The sequence below is a fragment of the Carassius auratus genome, chromosome 21, assembly GCF_003368295.1.
Source record: "Carassius auratus strain Wakin chromosome 21, ASM336829v1, whole genome shotgun sequence".
Lineage (NCBI taxonomy): Eukaryota > Metazoa > Chordata > Actinopteri > Cypriniformes > Cyprinidae > Carassius > Carassius auratus.
In genome coordinates this window covers 14,944,847-14,964,216 of record NC_039263.1, presented here as the reverse complement: position 1 = coordinate 14,964,216, position 19,370 = coordinate 14,944,847, and the positions used below count along the sequence as shown (strand labels likewise).

The 19,370-nt window shown below is 36.9% G+C and overlaps 2 protein-coding genes across 2 annotated transcripts; both read right to left on the bottom strand.

Moving 5' to 3' along the window:
* Positions 1-1,180: 1,180 nt before the first annotated feature.
* LOC113038108 (complement component C6-like) lies at positions 1,181-14,847 on the bottom strand. The gene is made up of 24 exons (XM_026195309.1): positions 14,528-14,847; positions 13,792-13,958; positions 13,550-13,693; positions 13,211-13,366; positions 12,307-12,377; positions 12,096-12,184; positions 10,972-11,155; positions 10,516-10,690; positions 10,289-10,445; positions 9,214-9,358; positions 8,917-9,064; positions 8,626-8,758; positions 8,119-8,232; positions 4,932-5,172; positions 4,664-4,786; positions 4,408-4,574; positions 4,052-4,277; positions 3,689-3,857; positions 2,680-2,797; positions 2,455-2,587; positions 2,165-2,359; positions 1,968-2,055; positions 1,638-1,879; positions 1,181-1,533 (listed from the first exon to the last, which is right to left on the bottom strand). The coding sequence occupies exons 1-24, from the start codon at positions 14,675-14,677 to the stop codon at positions 1,352-1,354; spliced, it is 3,717 nt and encodes a 1,238-aa protein (XP_026051094.1). The 5' UTR covers positions 14,678-14,847; the 3' UTR covers positions 1,181-1,351.
* Positions 14,848-15,154: 307 nt separating this feature from the next.
* On the bottom strand, positions 15,155-19,140 carry LOC113038641 (E3 ubiquitin-protein ligase RNF180-like). The gene is made up of 7 exons (XM_026196234.1): positions 19,012-19,140; positions 18,464-18,562; positions 18,252-18,344; positions 17,516-18,160; positions 16,100-16,313; positions 15,891-16,016; positions 15,155-15,800 (listed from the first exon to the last, which is right to left on the bottom strand). Exons 1-7 carry the CDS (start codon positions 19,027-19,029, stop codon positions 15,607-15,609), a joined length of 1,389 nt encoding a protein of 462 aa, XP_026052019.1. The 5' UTR covers positions 19,030-19,140; the 3' UTR covers positions 15,155-15,606.
* Between the last annotated feature and the right edge of the window lie 230 nt (positions 19,141-19,370).

Genomic DNA, 19,370 nt, shown 5'->3' with positions numbered 1-19,370 from the left:
TGTTTTGGGTAAGTGTCTCTCTAATCAAGGGAACTGGAGGGGGATGGATATAAGCACATACACATTCAATACACAAAACTCTCAACAGACATGTGTTTAACATCTAATTTATCATGTTTTCAGGACGCCAAAGACATCTATCCAGTGGGCAGTAAGACTGAGTACACCTGCACAGACAGACATGATCACATTGACAATCACTGAATAATAATGATGTAATAATGACCATAATGTAAATAATGTAATAATGTAAAAACTGAGTAATAATGACCATACAAAGCAGCATGCATTATTGTGAAAAATATATATATATATATATATATATATATATATATATATATATATATATATATATATATATATATATATATATATATATATATATATATATATATATATGAAGAACTAGAACTTCAAGAAACAATACTGCAATATTGTTAAAAGTTTTAGGGACATGTAAGAATGCTGTAAAATGAGGATGCTGTCAAAAATAATGTCATAAATAGATTTTCTTTATCAGTTTACTTCTATTAACTAAAATAAATCAGCATTTGGTGTGACCATCCATTACGCTCAAAGCAGCTTTTGCCCTAGGTAGCTTTGCAGGTATGTCTCTTGAAGCATCTTGGAGACTTTGCCACAGTTCTTCTAGATTCAGTCTGTCTCAGTTTATCACTTTGGATAAAAATATCTGCTAAGTGCAAAAAATGTATATGTAAAATTGCAAATGTATCCCCAGGTTCGAAATGTGAATGTAAAAATCCTAAAGACTGTTCAGATGACTCCGCCCACCTGTGTGTCTCACTAATGGGCGGAGCTCCTGAGATGGTTTCAGAGTGTGAGGCCTCGGTTTGGAGATGTCAAGGGAAACACATCACAGTACTCAGCATTGGACATGTCAGGCTTAAACCACAACTTTCAACTGCTTGTTGCAACTGTATGATTTTGATAACTGTAGTAGACTGTACTGTAGTAATACATAATATATATAAAATAAATAATATTGTGAATAAGTGTAAATTGTAGGGCAATGCCGGCTCAAAGTCACAGTTACACTTTTCAGTGTAATCAATATAAAAATATTTTATTTTTATTGGTCTCTGCATATGCTGGGATATAAGAAAGCATTTTAATGTTGCAAAAATATACACTTAAGTTTTAACAGATAATTACAACACATCTGAAAGTCTGATAATGTTTTATTGTGAAGTTCCACATCAATATTCTGCCAGCTCAAAGAATAACTGCATAGCATGCTGTGTGTGACTATAAAACAACAATGGGTTATCTGTACAAATCAATAATGTGTGAGCCTTTCAGCTGTGAAAATGTCTATGAAATTGGTGCACAATTAAGAACTTGCACAAGGACCTTCGTGCAGAAGCTCAAACTCCATCTTGCTGCACTTCATGGCAGCCATGAAGCACAGATTCAAGCTCGTTGTTCTTTGCGTTCTCACAATTTTCAAGCAGTACATTTGCTTCCCATCTTTGGAACATTCTCTGGGGATTTTGCACTCGCATGTTTTTGATTCTAAGAAGAAAAGATGATGTTGAATGATTTCAATTGAATACAAACCAAAGGTGCTTTTATTCTGAAATAACACGTTACATAAGGATTCGTGATCAGATCTGTACCTGAGCAGGTCTCCCATTCGTAACAGGTGTCTGAACCGCAGGGTTCCCGCACCGAGCTCTGCTCAGATACATTGGCCCTGAATTTGGCCCAGTCCAGACTGACTGCGTCGGTTTTGCATGGTCCATTGTTCATAAAGTATAATCTTTCTCCATGACAACGGTCAGCATGAAAAGCACAGAGGGACGTCATAATGACAGTCTCCTTGTCAGCGTCAAAGACACACAAATCTGCTCTGTAATTTCTGCAGGATACATACACAAATGCATGGTGCTTAATGGTCAAGTTTCCAAACAGACCACAACAAAACTTGAAACTACTGACATTCACACCTGCATCTCTCTTTGGACATGCATGTGCATTTAGTCCCATCATGCATCTCTCCAGGTTCACAGCTGCTGTCTGGTACAAAGGGTTTATCTGCAGAAAAAATTGTGTTATTCATTTAACCAGGTTTGCATCAAAAGAGCTAAAGATGTAAATGTTTTGTGAAAATGTTATGAAAAGCTCATTTATTCTGTGAAAATACCAATCTTGCAGTTTATGTCTTGTGGGATGCTTGGCTCCCAAACAAGACTCTTCCCACACGTGTAATATTGACGCCCTGAGGGGCTCATGCCACTCTCTAAGCAGGCCAGCATGATGTCACTTCCTACTTGAAACTCCGTTTTGTCTGGGTATATCGTCATGCCATCAGGTACTGTGGGTTTGGAGCAGACATGTTCTGGAATGATAGTAAAACATATTATGGAGTGAAAACTGTATGGGAAAAATATTAGCTTTCAGATCATAAATCATATCAGCATTTCTATAGCTTACTAATGCACCGTCCCTTTGGTTTCTCCCAAGAGCCGTCTTGCAAACAGTGAATGAGCTGGTATCCATCCAGTTTAAAACCAGTGAAGCAGACAAATTCCTCGTGATCTCCATAATCATACTGACGTTTGTTGATCTGGAATTAGAGGGAAAACCTGGACATTAGTGGAAGCAGGCAGGAATAAATAGCATGTGATATAAAAGTTTAAGTTCTTTGTGTTTCTTCACCCTCAGGTGGCTGTTGGCAGGTGAACGGGGTTTTGGACAGCCAGAAGCTCCGGGGGGCAACTGGCTCTCACGGGACCCTTCAGTCTCAAAGTCATCATCATTAATGCACACATTTTGCCTGGGAAAGAAGTGTCATTGCACATGAAATTGTGCTTGATCAATAACCTAAAATGCATTTAAATGAATACCTTTACAATACAATTATGAACCAACTGAAACTACATGTACGCAATAAACAGTTAATTATGCAGCATTAATTATTAGTAATAAACAGTAATTTATCAGTAAATTAAAATTCATTTAAAGGGATAGTTCACCCAAAATTCACCCATTTGTTGTTTCAAACCCGTAAGACTTACTTCTGAAGAACACAAAAGAAGATATTTTGGAAAATTGTGGAAGCCAAACAGTTTCAGGTGTCACTTGGTGTCAATTGTATTGTATTGTATTATGGGAATTGAAACTTGTTGCCAAAATTCTTCTAAATATATTTTTTATTTCGTATAAGAATGTCATACATTTGTAATTACATGAGGGTAAGTAAAACATGGATTTTTTTATTTTATTTTTCTGGACTATCATTTTTTGAAAATATATTATTAGAAATTTAACAGCTAAACCAAATGACATTTGTGAGAATAAAAAAGCATCCTGTAGAGGTACATGCACAGCTGGGAAATGAAATGTCTAAAGCACAATCACATTGTAAAAAAACACTTGACTTGTTTTATTAAAGTGGTTTCAGGAAAAACACATTTTACTCTAAGTCTACACAATAGAGTGTGTGTGAGAAAGAGTGAGCAGAAGAGAGAGGTTAGATTGTATGGATTGTATGCAAATGACTAGCTGCATGCACACAATACATATTCCTCAGAATGAAGCTAGGAACAAATTAATATGTGTTCACACATGCAATTATGTGTTCACACATGTAATTGCATGAAATATTAGTGCCATTGACCCCAGTGATACCTCCGTTTGTAGTCTACAGACAAAACAGGGCACTTACGTCTGGAAAATAGAGATGGTGCATTCCTCCACCTGTTTCTCAGGGCCTTGGCAGGGTCTGCCGCCTCGCTGCGGTGCAGGGTTGTTACAGGTCCGTGAGCGATGCTTCTTCAAAGTGGCGTCACAAGTACTCCAAGAGCTCCAGCAACTCCAGTGCCCATCAACTTCCTCTGTGAGATGTGGCCAGAAATTGATTTCTCACACCTTATCTATTTTTTTTTATAATGAATCATTTTTTAAGCATTTACTTTTATGCATATTGTGTGTATGATATATCTTAATAATATTATCGATTAAATTAACATTTGAAATTACATATTTTATGCTCTACTGGATACAGATATTTATAGGCATGCATGTAAACCTGTAGTATAGTCCCGGGCACGTTTCTCGCAGTTTGATCCATAGGTCCCTGTCTGGCAAATACAAATGCACTCTGTTCCAGAAAGAGCAGGCCGAGCATTATTTGGGCAGGGGGCACATTTGCAGGAATCAAATTCGGTCTGATATTCTTCCAGGGCCTTATGAAGATGCCTTCTCTTTGTCACAGCACAAGGGAAGCCCTGAACCAGACTCACTAAAGGCAAAAGCTAGATAAGACATTGAAAAAATCCATATTAATTGAATGATATAGTATACCTATTTTAAGTTCTTGTGTCATTCCTTTGACTTAAATTTTATTTTATACCCACAAATATTTGACAGGTTTCTCTATCTAACCTCAAAATCTATAACAGTTGGATTGTCTATTGTAGATTTGACCCAGTCCTGGTATGTGGTGCTGTCTGGCGATACGCCCCTCTTCTCCCAGGCCAGGGCTGCTGTAAATTCAGCTCTGCCTCCTTGCACTGACGTGATACACTTCTCTGCTGCTTTTACAATTGACCCTGGAGTGGACAAGTGCATTTCAAATAGGGGTTATATAACTTAAAACATAAGCCATATATATTAAATAATACATTTGTCTATGTATTACCTTCATATTTGGTTTGTATTGAATGTTTCCCACATGTGGAACTGAATGATTTTCTGTTATAGAATATAGTAAAGATGGAGGAATCTTGGCTAAAGCAACTATTCATGTCTACTTCTGTCAGTCCTGGGAATCATAAGGAGATACAGCTGATTAAAAAAAAACAGTTTCATTGCATTTCAGAATGAGAAAAAAACAATCTAATGAAGTCACTTGAGCTCCATGTGACCAAGAGCTCTAATGCTGTAATCAGACAATCATGTCTGCTTACCATAGGTCTTTAGTTCTTCTCGATCATACTGGAAAAGGAGGTCATACTTCCCCCCTAATGTCCCAGAGCTGAAATAATGTGTCCCAAAAAGCTGGAAGATCTGTCTGTAAAGGGCGTAGTTGTATTCCAGTGGCAGACTGTTCAGAAACTGAAGGAACTGGTCTGCTAAGTAGAGGCCAGAGGGTTTCAGTCTGAATGTTGATGTGGCAATAACCTGATGCACCCTGTAAAACTCAGAGTCCTGCACAAAAATTACAGAAAGAGATCTGAATAAATAGGCATAAATAAGGAATAGAGCATCATAGTTTGATGCATAGGCGGAGTTTAGGGGGGGCTGGGGGGGCAAAATCAATAATGATTTTGTCTGAGCTATGAATAAAATGTAAAAATTTAAAAATTCACATTTTTTCATTTTATTTGTATTATCTTATTATTTTAGTGGTTATAATAAGTAAGTTTTGGGCAAAATTAAGCCCCATATCCTTTGCGAGTTGCGAATGATTCTCAATTTTTCATTATTTTCCCACTTTAGCAAGTTAACAAATATTTGTTGCTCCGCTAATAAAAATGTGGTGGACTGAGTCATTTATAGCTGAATTGGACAGGATATTTGATGCTATGCAATATTCAATACACAAGCCTTAAAGGGGACATATGATAGGATTTCAAGTTTTCCTTTCTCTTTGGAGTGTTACAAGCTCCTGGTGCGTAAAGAAAATCTCAAAGAGTCTCAAACCCAAAAAGATATTCTTAAATTAAGTTAAGACTCCTCTACGCCCCCTAAAAATGTCTCGTTCTAACACACACCCACATGTCTATGTCACTACACTGTAAACCCTAATATTGCCTTGACTTAAAAAATCAAGTAATGTTGACTAAACATTACTTAAAATTTTGCATTTTGGCCCTGTCACTTAAAAATATGAGTTAATTTAACTAATTTACCTTAAAAATGCATAAACTTAAGATTTCAAGTGTTGTGAGCTCAAAATCATGAGTAATCCTTTCGAAAAACTCAACGTCACTCTGTTCTTCCTTTAATGTGACTGGCCATGGGAGAAATTCTGCCTAGCAACAAGAGAACAAAAGCACTGATTGGTGGGTTACAAAATTTGTCCTTTTGGTCCGTTTGGTTGCTGAACTACAATTCAAGAGGAAGTTTTTCTTTGTGTACTATGTTCGGTGACTAAAATTATGTAGATATAAAGTTGTTTTGCATGATTTCTACTGGTGAAATATGTTAATTTAAATCCTTGTGGTACGTGATTTTGAGATTATTGAAACGACAACTTAAGTATTTGATGAAGTGGCCCAATCGTTTTCCTTTGAGCGAAAGAACATGGCAGCTAAAGTTACTGCTTAACTCGTTAGATCGAAAACCCTAATAAGTTGAATGAACTAAATTGATTGAGTAAACTCGTTGCCTCAATTTAATTGAGTAATGGAGTCCCCCAAAACTTACATATTTAAGTTTATTTAACTTGACGGTTTTGTAGATTGGACTTAAATCACTCAGTTCACCAAACTTGATGCTTATTTAATGTACTTAAACAATTATGTTCACTTAACTTGGTACTAATTTCAAGTGTACATATATTTAAGTTAACTCAACATGTAAATTTAACTGAAAATGATGTTCTTATTTTTGACAGCACACTGAAGTAAAACAAATAACAGCATATTTAAACTTTGACCTTTTGACAAACTGTCACAATATTTATGAAAATACAATAAACCCTATACTGCACTGTAAAAAAAAAAAGTATTTTTATGTCTTTGCAGACATTGAAAAGACATCCACTGAGGAGAGAATGTTTTTATGATGTCTTTTTTAAATGTTTTTTATGTCTTCTGTACATCCGATATAGACGTTCACATATCCTCCTTACAAGGTTCTGTGACTTTATTTCTGTCAGACATCTAGAGAAGCTCTAATTGAGAATTAACAGAGGTTTAAATGTGCATACTTGATTCATTTGAAGTCACCATTGTGGTGGAAAATGTTTGGTTTAGTTGGGATCTTGGTCCAGATACTTCTTATGTTCGCTTGTCTCTTGCTGCTATAACAGTATATTTTAAAATGCTGTTTTTGTGGCGAAAAAAGATGAAGTTTAGTGGGAAGATTTGCATAACACCTCCCAAATGTTCACGCAAAAAAAGAAGACGTAACTTTTATTTTCACTGTTGCTGCCTTGTTGTGGAGAAGCTGAGTTTTTCTTTGTTAAAGCAAAACGTCTTTGTTTGGCCTTCCAAAAGAGGACACAACTAGAAATCAGTGGACATGTTATATTTACAACATTGTTCCGGAACAGTTCAACCCAAATATGTGTGCAACGCATTTTGCGGAGGATGAGAGTAGCCTACAAAGTGAAGTTTTATAAACAATTTTCGGTAGGAGCACGCGCAGATAATCAACGCGACTAATTCACTATTAATAACCGCACCATCCATCCAACCACCTCGAGAGAGAGAGAGAACCATACAAACCATAGAATCAGAGCACACCTCACTTTTCAGACCGATGAGCTTTGTAAAAAACGATGCATTTCAGAAGGTTGGGCATAGAGGAGAAACAATAATGTACAGTATGAAGAAAATAATGTTTTTTGTTTTTTTTTACCTTAAACCGCATAAACACATTTCTTTACACCAAATAGAGAAAATAATGTTCTTTATAGGAATATCATATGACCCCTTTAAGATTCACCATTGGCATGTGACTATAGTGGATCTTGTGAAATGTGCCATGATCGCATCACCGATTACTCTTGAGAAGCTTATAGATGAAGCAGGCTACGGAAGGACAGATATTCAAACTTTTTCAAACTACTGCAGTTTACCCTCATGCTGTCCATTGGTTCAGCTACATCAAAAAGTGGCACAGGACAGATTCTCAGATCTTTCTTTACTGCACATACAGAATGATTTGACTGGAAAACTATCAGAAGAAGAAAAGATAGTTAAAGAAAGACTGTGGTCATCTACGGCACAATTCAGAAAAAGAGGCTGCTTTTCTGCATTAGGTATGTTTTTCTGTTTTGTATGTATTTCTCATGTAGAATATGGTATATAAATATATGAAATGTAGAACATATAAAAAAAAAAGTGTTTGTGGCTCGTTTGCCAGTGGCTGCCCCCCCCCCCAGCATAAAAGGGAAACTCCATCTTTACTCTAGAGATCTCTTGCCTTTTGTTGAGATGATTTCACTGCATCTTTGAGCAGTAGGCTACGTGAGTCTTTGGCCAAGTTGACTTTTTGGGATTTGATGTCTTGCTCTTTAATATCCTCAAGATTTTCTACCTGGAATGAATTCAAATCAAATCAAATTTTAAAATACAATGATTGATCAATTTTATGTGATTTGTGTGATTGTTTTCAAAGCTATAAATATCTCTGGATCTAATTTGTTATTTTTTAGATGCACTAATATTGAAATCTTGGTCAATACTGTACGTCGTTTTTTTTAAATGGATATATATTCCTGCCAATTTCCTGCCAGAAATAACATTAAAGGAGGTTTTGGTACATCTTACCCATTAACTTGGGCAGAAATTAAATACTGAATAATAGCTAATATATTTGAAACAACAAATGAACATAGCCTACGTGTATGGTGTCAATATATTGTGTAATTTGGATATCTTTCTACTCCAGCTAACAAAGTATGACAGACAGAAATGACATTTTTCCCACCTTGATTTCATATCTCTCAATGTTGTCAGGGATTCTGTAATAGTTTCTCCTGTGTCTTTGTAGAGTGCATGCACCCCCCATGAAGGAGTTGTCCAGAACAGCACCTCTCATCTGCTCTGCTGCAGCATCAAATCTAATTTTAAATATAACTTTCATCAGTTTTAAGATGAGTACAATCACAGATAAGCCAGTTTGTTTTGCCGACAACATGACAACACCCTGAAATCTTACAACGTCCATGAAAATGTTTTGCAATCTAAGAAACCCAAATGATCTTTATTTGTAACTCACCCGTGACCAATTAGGTCTGCTCCAGGAATGAAAGCAAATACCCGGTTACTTGAACACACGCTTTTTGTTTGCCCGCAGTCTTTCTCATCAGAGTTGTCTCCACAGTCGTTCTGTTTGTTGCACTGCAGAGTAGCGTTTATACATCTTCCTAGCAAGTTGAAGACAATAAAGCAAGTTGGTTTCTGAGCATTTAAAACTGCAAATATGTTCTAGATTATAAAATCAGTGTAGGACAAATCTTAAACCTAAGGCACAACTATGCTGTGTTTTTGTGAAGAAGTTGATGAAGATAATTACCACTGCCACAGGTGAACTTGTCTTTACAGTTGACACGATCAATCCCACACTCCTTGGAGGGATGACAGACTCTTTCCTCTGTAAGAGATGGACTACAGGCCTCCCCCCCAAACTGACCTGGCCTCAAAACAGACCTGGTTCTGAACTAAATCACACAACATTCACACACTTACTAGGGCAGTGTACAATATTTAAGCTATTTCACACTAGAAAGAATGTTGAGAATTGCTGAATATTAGCAAAATCCCTTTAAGACAAGTCATGTCACACTGCGGCCATCTTTGACATTCCTTTCGGCATGCAAGTGCAACTCCTTTCTCTTTGAATGAGGAAACATCAAGTTCTAAAAAACTGTTCACTACTTCAGCTAGCGATTACATTTCATATTTGAAATCACCAATCACCATCACCAATCTGATAACAAGTGTGTCATAAATGTTGTTTATTTTGATAAATAGCATTATAAAAAAAAAGTATTATTCAGACTAGAACAGCCAGTAATCATGCATAGTCCTGAGTGCATGTCTCTGGCTGAATGTTTCTATAGCAACCGGGACTTCTAGCTGCGCTGACTTTAGCGATTGGCTCTTTCATTTAGAAGGCGGGGCTTCTAACTATAGAGCAGCCATATAGAGCATTGCATTTCCCCCATTTAAAACTATATGAGTGACCAGTCTTGGGTATAATCTTTGATATTAGCACAATATTAGAACAAGGCTACATTCTGAAATTTGGAAAAACAGCATGGTTGTGAGCATGATCATGAGCATGATAACTTTTTTTAAGAAGTTACAAAGTTACATTTTAGACATTTTCTAACAATTTAACAAGCGCATTTTGAATGAATCTGCTGAATGAATAAGTCATCTACATCTTAAATGACCTAAGGGTGAGTAAATATTTAGTTAAATAAACTGACAGCATGTCAGAAATTTCCCAAATTTATTCTGCTGCTATATCAGCATTATTTCTGGTATTGTATCTCTTGAAATACTGGTAGACCAATCAGTTTTAAGGACCATAAACTAACTTTGGAATAAATCTCTTAATTTTAATATCTGTATGTTTTACTCACAGATTTTTTGGCACACGGCGAACACTCTGACCAGGGTCCAAACTCAGTCAGCTGACAGTGTATGGGACAAGCCTCAACACTGCATGCTCTGGTCTCATGTGTCTGACAAAACTGGACACAATTGTTTTTGATCCAGTGTTCATCATGGCGTACAGCCCTGCAACAAACAAAGGTACATATTAAAATAATCAACTTTGTACATCGGAAATATGTTAAATAATGGTTACCTTGTACGTGTTTGGGTACCATAGTTACAGGTATTGCTGCAATAGGTCCATGAACTCCATGGGTAATGGTCACAGAAACATCCCATAATGGGAGTAAATGAAGCCAGGGTGCAGAGTAGGACAAGGGGAATGGTAGTACGATCCATAGAGAAGAAAGCCTGTTGGAACTTGATAGCTTAAGGGATAGTAGAAAGATATATGCAAACATACGCATCAGTTTTAAAACATTGAGTAATCAAGAACTTACCACAGACAGTTTCTTTAGAAGAGCTGCAGAAACCTAATAGTACATGAGCGTGATGAATAATGCATCAATTTCAGACTCCTCCAAAAGCATGCAAGCACACTATCATGTGTAATTTTAGCCTCCGAGTTTAACTGCGATATGAATTAACATTAAAATCAGAGAGACAGATGCACAATCAGCTACTCTGGAAAAGTAACTCTAATTCTGACCTGGATGAATTGTCTTAAAGAATTCCCTCACAACTCTCTTTACAGAATTTGTCCATCCCCCTTTGCTTCCAGTAAACCCCTGCAGCTGGAAGTCTTCACTTTGACATTTGGCTCCTGCTTTAGACCATGGGAATGTGGACAGGGAGAACATGAATAACATGTTATTACAGGTCAGAGTTATTGTCTTTCTTCATGCCGAATTTAAGGTCTCTTTTGCACGTTATGTTATTTTTCATAACTTTGGTCTTAATTTTAAACATGCATCAGTTTCTTAAATTTTTTAAAGGGTTTATTTTAAAGGCAAAAAACAATGCAAATTACTGTAGGATGCAATAAAACAAACAATTACAGTAAAAAAACAACAACTTTATTATAATTATAAAATGACTTATAGCTTATATGAGCTGTAACTATGCACACTTTATAGACACCTGACATGAGTTGCTGCAAACTCTCATTAAACTGATATGCATTTACACAAACCTGATGTCTTAAATGGATGGATGAAAAATAAATCTCTAAAATCAATTATAATAAATACATAATGTTTTATTTACAATTATTTGTATTATGTACATAGTGAAGTTTATTTTGTTATAGTTATTTCAAGCTCAGAATGAAATAGCAATGGCTTTAGTGCAGAGCATTCTTGTGCCCTTAAAATGACTAATATATATATATTTTTTCATAATTACCCCTTTATGGAAGACTAAATAAAAAGCATTCCACAGTGGCTAAATTTATAAAAATAAAAAAAACAAGCAAGATGATGAAATACAGCAATCCTATAACTAAACGTGCCCTTTCACCGACAACAAATTTTATGACTATGATAAAATCAGAGACAGATGTTATTATTTTACTTCATTCTCTTGCTTTTTTACACAATCATATGGTTTCACAGCACATGACGAAGTAAAAACAGACCACTGATTTTGCTTAAAAACTCAATTGGCAGGGTTTTGAGTCGAGGGGATTCTGTCCTCCAACAAGGGATTAAGTGGTTTTAACATTGTCCAGGGACAAGTTACATTAGCGAAACAGTTCCAGAGACACGAAGGAGACGAGTGAAGCTTAAATTGATCAATGATAAGAAAAGAAGACTTGAGAGTATTGAAGGTTCAGCCAGACACAAGGCAACAAAGCCCGGAGAATCGCCTCTTCCTCTGCCTCACCAGTGGATAAGGACTCAGATTTAGCAGACTGCTGTCATCTACACACATAAAAGCACAGCATTAAAAAATAAAACACATTTCTAGCTATATGAGCATTTTTTTTTTTTGTTGAAAAAACTATATCATCAGAATAATTTCCTTAAAAAATTTTGAGACATACCTTGATTTTTCAGTGGCAAAGGCATTGTCTCCCTGAGTTTTCTTAGAAGGTTCCTCATTTCTCGCGTATCACTGGAAGACATTTCACAACATAGGAACGTCAACAAAGATTATAGCCAAAATTATTTATTTATAAGTGCCTAAAGGCCCATTAAATTGACTGACAAGCCATTTTATATACAAAAGTTTGGAGTCTGTAAGATGTTTTACTTTTTTTTTTTTTTAAGAAGTCTCTTATGCTCACCCTGGCTGCATTTATTTGATAAAAAGTACAGTAAAACAAGAATATTGTGAAATTTTACTATAATTTTACATGTTTATTATTTTCATATATTTTTTTACATTAAAATGACCAAAGCTGAATTTTCATTATCCTTCAGTAGCCTACAGTAACCTGTCACATGATCCTTCCGAAAATCACTATAATATGCTGATTATTATCAATGTTAAAATGCATTTGTGCTGCTCAGTATTTTGGTGGAATACATGGAATATGTTTATCAGTAATTTTTCTATCAATTTAATGCATGCTTGATGAACAAACTTATACATTTTGATAAAAAAATCTTACTGACCTCAAACATTTGAACGGTAGTGTATTCATAAATATTTAGCAAAAAATTTTTAAGTTTTGTTTTTACACCTATAATGAATGATTATAAATCAGCAGCCATTGTTTTTTTGTTTTTATTTGATTATGTATTAGCATTTGCTCATTCCTTTCAAAGGTTTGCAGTTTACAGTCCTCCTTTTTCTTTTTCTCAGGTTTTCAAATACTTTTTGCTTCAAATTTTTTCATGTTGTAATTCATCTCAGAGCTGGTAGGTTGTTTCAAATCCCTATGGAGTAAATTAAGTAGAAAAAGTGGAAGCCTTTCCTAATTAATCCAGTTTGTCATACTGTACCTCTCTATGTTCTCAATGTCTGTGCACACGACCCAGGATTCCTGAGGAAAATCTACAGGTGATGATGATCGATCTTCCAGCATCGGCACATCAGAGCTTTCATCGACCCTGTAGTCCACGTTGGGCTCAGGGCACACATCATTTCCTGAAGCGAGTGACACAAGAGTCAAAGTTATATTTTGTTTTGCTTGCAGTGAATGCTTAAAGGGACTGTTTTATGTAGTTATTGTGCCATCCCCGCCACCTTCAGACTGACAGTAGCATTTCAGCATGCAGTATATTAGCTTTATGTACTCATGTCTGTTTATGTAAAGAATCTGCTGTCCTCTGCTGGCTGTCATTGACACAACACCTTTCCTATGGAGCTGCAGAACACCCAACAGACACATAGATTTAAGCATCTCTGTAATGTACATCTCCAGACAGCACTGAAGCTGGATGAACAATCTGCATATTTCTGGGTGGATTTCACCATCCTCTGGCCTAAGAAAAGCACAGTGAGAAAAAGAGAAACCACATTATATGGCATCTTACCTGACACGCCATCAAATCTGCATGGCTGCTCTAACAAACAGACTTACCCAGAGATTGCGATGAGGTTTTGATAGGCCACCTGGGCTACAGCGCATCCTTTGACGCGAGTCTTGTGCATCTGTGCCCTTAAAGAAGGACAGTCAATTGTATTCTCCCCTATGGAGATGACCTGCTCACGATGGAGAGCCACAAGAGTGTTGAACTCCTGAACGGTCTAAAATGAAGACAAATCCTGTTCAGTCTATTTTTAGAAAGTGAATGTGTATAGTTTAAGCTAAAGCAGTGTTTTGTAATGGTTGCTGGTTGGGTTGGAAGACCACCTTGTACCAGCACCAAACCATTTACCAGCCAGTCAAACTTGGTGATCATTTTAGACTAGCTAGAAATATTCCAAAATAGCTAGCAGTTTAAACTGGATTTTCCAGCAGGGTAAACACGAGTTTAGCTGCCATTGTCTAGATGCCACATAGCAACACATGGGATCGTGGGGAGGAATGTCATTTCTAAACAATGGTGCAGTATGAAAACACAAATAATAAACATAATAACACCAATTGTTTATCTTAGAAGAATCCATATATCAGTAATAAGTATCAATGTTTGTGGGCTATACGTTTCTACTGCAATTATTCGTAATGTTAACGCTAATACTGTTAATTTGCATATCATTGATGGTCATTTTAACGTGTAGACACACACACACACACACACACACACACAAAAAGCCTATCCAAAAATACTATACGCAGAAGAGTGACAAGGGTTGTCCTTCAGCGCGCTCACCGTTCTACAGTCATCCATCGCCCGCTGAGCTCTCCGCGTGCTCTCGGTGCTCTCCCGGCGCTCCGGATCCCTCACCGAAGATTTACCGATTTGAAAAATATTGGCTGCGGATCTGGGGCGGTTCTTTCGCCCGTTCGGTGCAGAACACATGCATACGCATCCACGAATAAAACCACGTAACTGAGAAAACGTCTCTAATCCGCCTGTCCTCGATGAGAGGGTGAGAACGATCCTTGGAAGCGGGTTGTTTCGATGATCAGAATAATGTGACGGAGCCGAGCGAGCGTCCGCGACGCTACGACTGCATCTCCCGCACTAACAGGCGAGTCACATTCACCCCTGTCGAGGGCCGAGCGCCGCTGCTGGATCTCCACAGATGCGGGCTTCAAGACCCCTGAATCGACGGCTTCGTCGAAGTAACACAATTGCTTAGTGTGAGGAATAAGAAACATTCGCGAAGAATATTTCCAGAACGTAAGGATTTGGTTCTAAAACAGGATGTTCTGTGCTGGGTGTTCTCTTTTAGGATTAAAATGAACAAAAAGTACAATCCCAAACGAGATTAGCCAAATCTTAATAAATAAATAAATCTCATTCCAGTATAATGAATTGACACAACAAAACATGTTCTGAAACATTTTACTGTGTAAAAGAAGCCATTAAATTTTTACAACATAAACCTGGGTTCTAACATTAAACGAGCATCTAAGCCACTCCAAGAAGGCCTTATGGTAACAGAAAAAGAGGCAGCTTATCAAAATGTACAGAAGGACTAAGCATTATACCCGGAATTATTGCTTTTTTCTCTTTTCTGCTGCATTATAATACTGTTTACAGGTCAAGTAGGCAGATGCTGTAAGGAAATTGCTTAACGGGATATCTATGAATTGCACAAACCCTGTAAGACCTAAACTACAAACAAACACACAAATGATTCTCCCAGGAAGAAAAACACCTTGATAATATTTTGTCTTATTTGAAGCTACATTGAAATAAAAGTATGAGGCACTTGATGAGATGTCCACTGTGAACAACATTCATTTGTCCAGCAATCAAAGTGAGAACTAATCCTCCATACATCAGAGGAGGAGGAAGTAGCAGAGGCCACAGAAGACGATGAACGCCATCACCCAGTGAAGAGAGTAGATAGAGATGATCACAAAGTCAATGTCAAATGGCCAGCCCCACATGTCTCCCAGATCCAGTGCATCCAGGCCAAATGCTCTGTGGGGAAACTGCCAGCGACTGGCAGGGCCGCCATGTCTCTGTATTCCTGAAAAAAAAAAAAATGAAATAAATGTGCAAACTTTTTAACGCCTAGTGTCCTGAAGACAAATGGCATTGCAAATGACATATAACAAACCCCAAAAGATGCGGAAACGCTTTGGACAGTTGGGCAGGGGCCATTTAGAATAGTTGGTCTTCTGAAAGGTCTCATGTCTTGAATGATACACTTTTGGAAAGCAAGTCTTTGTAGTTTGATTGAGCTCTGAAACAAAAGGTTGATCAGGTGGTTAGATAAAGTTCTTGCAAACGATATGACAGAAAATGGAGTTTATTTGTTCCACTCACCTTCCTGAAAGAGCACATGGGATATAAGGGTCCTACAGAGGGGACAGGGGGTATTGCTTGGCCTGTTCTTAGCTAGAGTTCTCAAACAGGGCTCACAGAACACATGACTGCAAGGATGGCACTTGTAAGGGCTGTAATATACCTCTAAACACACGGCACATGTGTATCCCTCCCTTTCTTCATCATCGCTGCCTGTTAAGTCCCACTTCATAGCCTGATAGGTAGAAATAACACATAAAATATGAATGAAGAACTGATACATTATGTTTAAGGGGGAAAAAAACAATTCTCCAATAAAATGACACCTGCTGCAACAGCCACATGTAACTGTGAATGGCGTATTAAGATCCTCAGGATCTTGCAGCAGCTTATTATTCGGATTTATGCCTGTCCTGATCCACAAATCTATTATTGACATTTTGCGAGAACTCTTTTCAGCACAACACAGATCCTTTTTTTAATAGCTCACATATTTATGGCTTATCTGACTCCTCGTAGATTTAACAATATAGAGCTGTGTACCATTCAGAATTGAGGAAGCAAATAGGATGCAGAATTGTAAATCAAATGTGGCAAAAACAACAACAAAAAAAGCCGTATTCACCCCAATAACTATAATTTTCCTGCAGCTCCAACAGTAGAGCATTGAGCTAGAAATGCCAAAGTCATGGGTTCTGAATAAATGTATACACTGAATGCAGTGCAAGTCACTTTAGATATGCCAAATACTTAAATGTAACAATAACAATAAAGTTATAATAATCATTTGAATTATATAAGAATAGGGAAGTCCACACCACAGCTATAACAATAATGTCACAAAGGAATGATGTCATTGCAATCACTTTCAGAACATAAACAGTGAGTTATTATGCAAAGTAGCTGTTGTTATATTTATTTTTATAAATATCATTCTTGATGTAAATGGGCCTTTAAAATGAAATGAAACTTATAACATCTGTCAGTGTAAAAAGTCAGTTTTAATTATCCATTTAATCATCCATATATTTGATATCTTCATTTTTCATTCATATTTAAGCAGGCTGCCAATAATTATGGAGTTTGACATTATGTAAAGTATTGCAATCTCACAAACTTTAACGTTGATAATGTAGAGTGCTGTTGGACAATGGTGTAGTGTTGTTTGCCAAATTTAAAACCTTTATAAAATGTATAATGTCTGTGTAAAGAAAAATGTCTGATCATTTCAGAAGAAATGCATATCAGGGTATAAATAGCCATAATTATTCAAAATTATTTATTTTTGGACTATAAGTTATGTGTGATTGTTATAAATGTCTGTGATTGCAATTCAATTAAATCTAAATGAACATCCTGAAGGGAAGCCAAATTGATTTAGTTCACAAATAAGAACAAAATGAGTCAGCACCACTCACAACTTTTAAAATATCTCACCAGATCTTTTGCTTCCTGCTGTCTCTGAATCCAATTCTCCTTCTTCCTCTGCTTCCTTCTTAGGCTTTTCAGGCGGTTTTTCTCTCTTTTGGAGAGCTTTGCCTCTAGGTTGGGTGAGATGCTTCCTGATGGCTCCTCCATCACTCGGAGTCTGACCTCCTCTGGATTCACAGCTCTTTCCAGAGAGCTTCTACTCTGGGAAGCAGAACCCACATGCCTTACTTCTAAGCTCTCCTGATAATCTGACAGCTGTGGTGGCAGTTCAGAAGGCAAAGAAACATCTGTGCCTCTCTCAACAGTCTCAAGAATCTGTGGTTCTTCAGTTGACTCAACCTCAAGTTCACTTTCAGCAGAGGCTACATGGGACACAGTACAGGAAAAGCTGAGGGTTGAGGAAGGAGAGGGACCTGAGCTTATTGTCTGAGGGAGAGCCTCCACCTCCTCCTTCCTCCTCACGGTATGTTCTCTAGTCCTTCCTAGTCTTGTCAGAAAGAATGGAGGTTTTAGATCCTGATCAACACGACTTTTACTGAGATGTACAGTTGTATCACATCCACAGGAGCATTTACAGCACTTTACAAAATTAAAGCCTCCTAAGCGAGCTCCACAATTCTGACAGTTTAATTTCCCCACTGTCCAACTGGCCTGCAAGAAATGCACATTTTATCAGAACTGATAATTTTCAGAAATCAAAAGCCCAATTGCATTAATTAAAAAACAAAGAAATGAGAACTACCTGATCAACACTTGCCAAAATCCAATCTGGCAAATTTTCAACATTCAAATGCCACACATTGCATGTGGCTGCAGTCTCGCTTGATGTTACTGCCTGTATTATTATAAAGCAATGTCACTTTTACATGAATGAAAATCTTAAACCTTTCCCAACATACTGCAGTTACCTTTCAAAGACAACATATTATAAGTTTTAGATCATAAGTCTCCCACCTTCAGGAGGCTGGTCGAGTCTATTAAACATCTACGGCACTTTCTGCAGCGAAGGTTTGTTGGATCTTCTAGTGTCCCCGATTGATCTTGTTCTTCAGTCTGATTGAAATGTGCATTAGAAAACCATGATTTATTACTGTACAAATCCCTAGGTAGATTAGTATTACACACAATATAATGCATGCATAAATAGTTTATTGTTCTTAAGTAGTGTAATATGTTGTCATCTTTGTATGTCTTCATAATTTTTTTTGCACATTAGAAAACTTAATGCTTGAGCATAAAACAGGCCAGTAACAATCTCTTGCCACAAACAACATTAAAATTATTACAACACAGCAAGAATCACTGTATTAACTATCTAAACTCGCACTAATTTTCTCGTCAAGTTTTTACGGATATTTAAACAGTGTAAGTTAGTGTTCTTAATGAAAAATCTACAGTATTAGTTCCTGTACTGTCCGGGTTTTTACAGTCATTGTTATGTAAATACTTCCTGTTTGTCTCAGTTAACATTTGGTTTACGTATGTACCAAAAAATAGCATACCACGAAAGAGCTAGCCATTTTCCTCGACGGGATTTCAGAAGAGCACCTAAAGTTGTTTGGCTAAAAGGCTAAAAACAACAAACTGGCTCTGTACTAACCACTCGAAGTGCAATTGCATTCGCTACGGAAGCCGCAGAGGGGAAAAGCCTCGGAACAGGCGTAAATACCGTAAGTACACAATAATGAATCTATTTCGTTCATAATGTTACTCATTCATTTATTAAATCAATCAAAATGTCCTAACCTAAAGCAGACGAATGCATAAAAATGTTGAAGAGAGACCTATAGGAACATGGAAAATTCAATCGAAAAATGCTTTAAAACACAACTGCTTGTGGTATATTTGTGGTGTAAGTTAA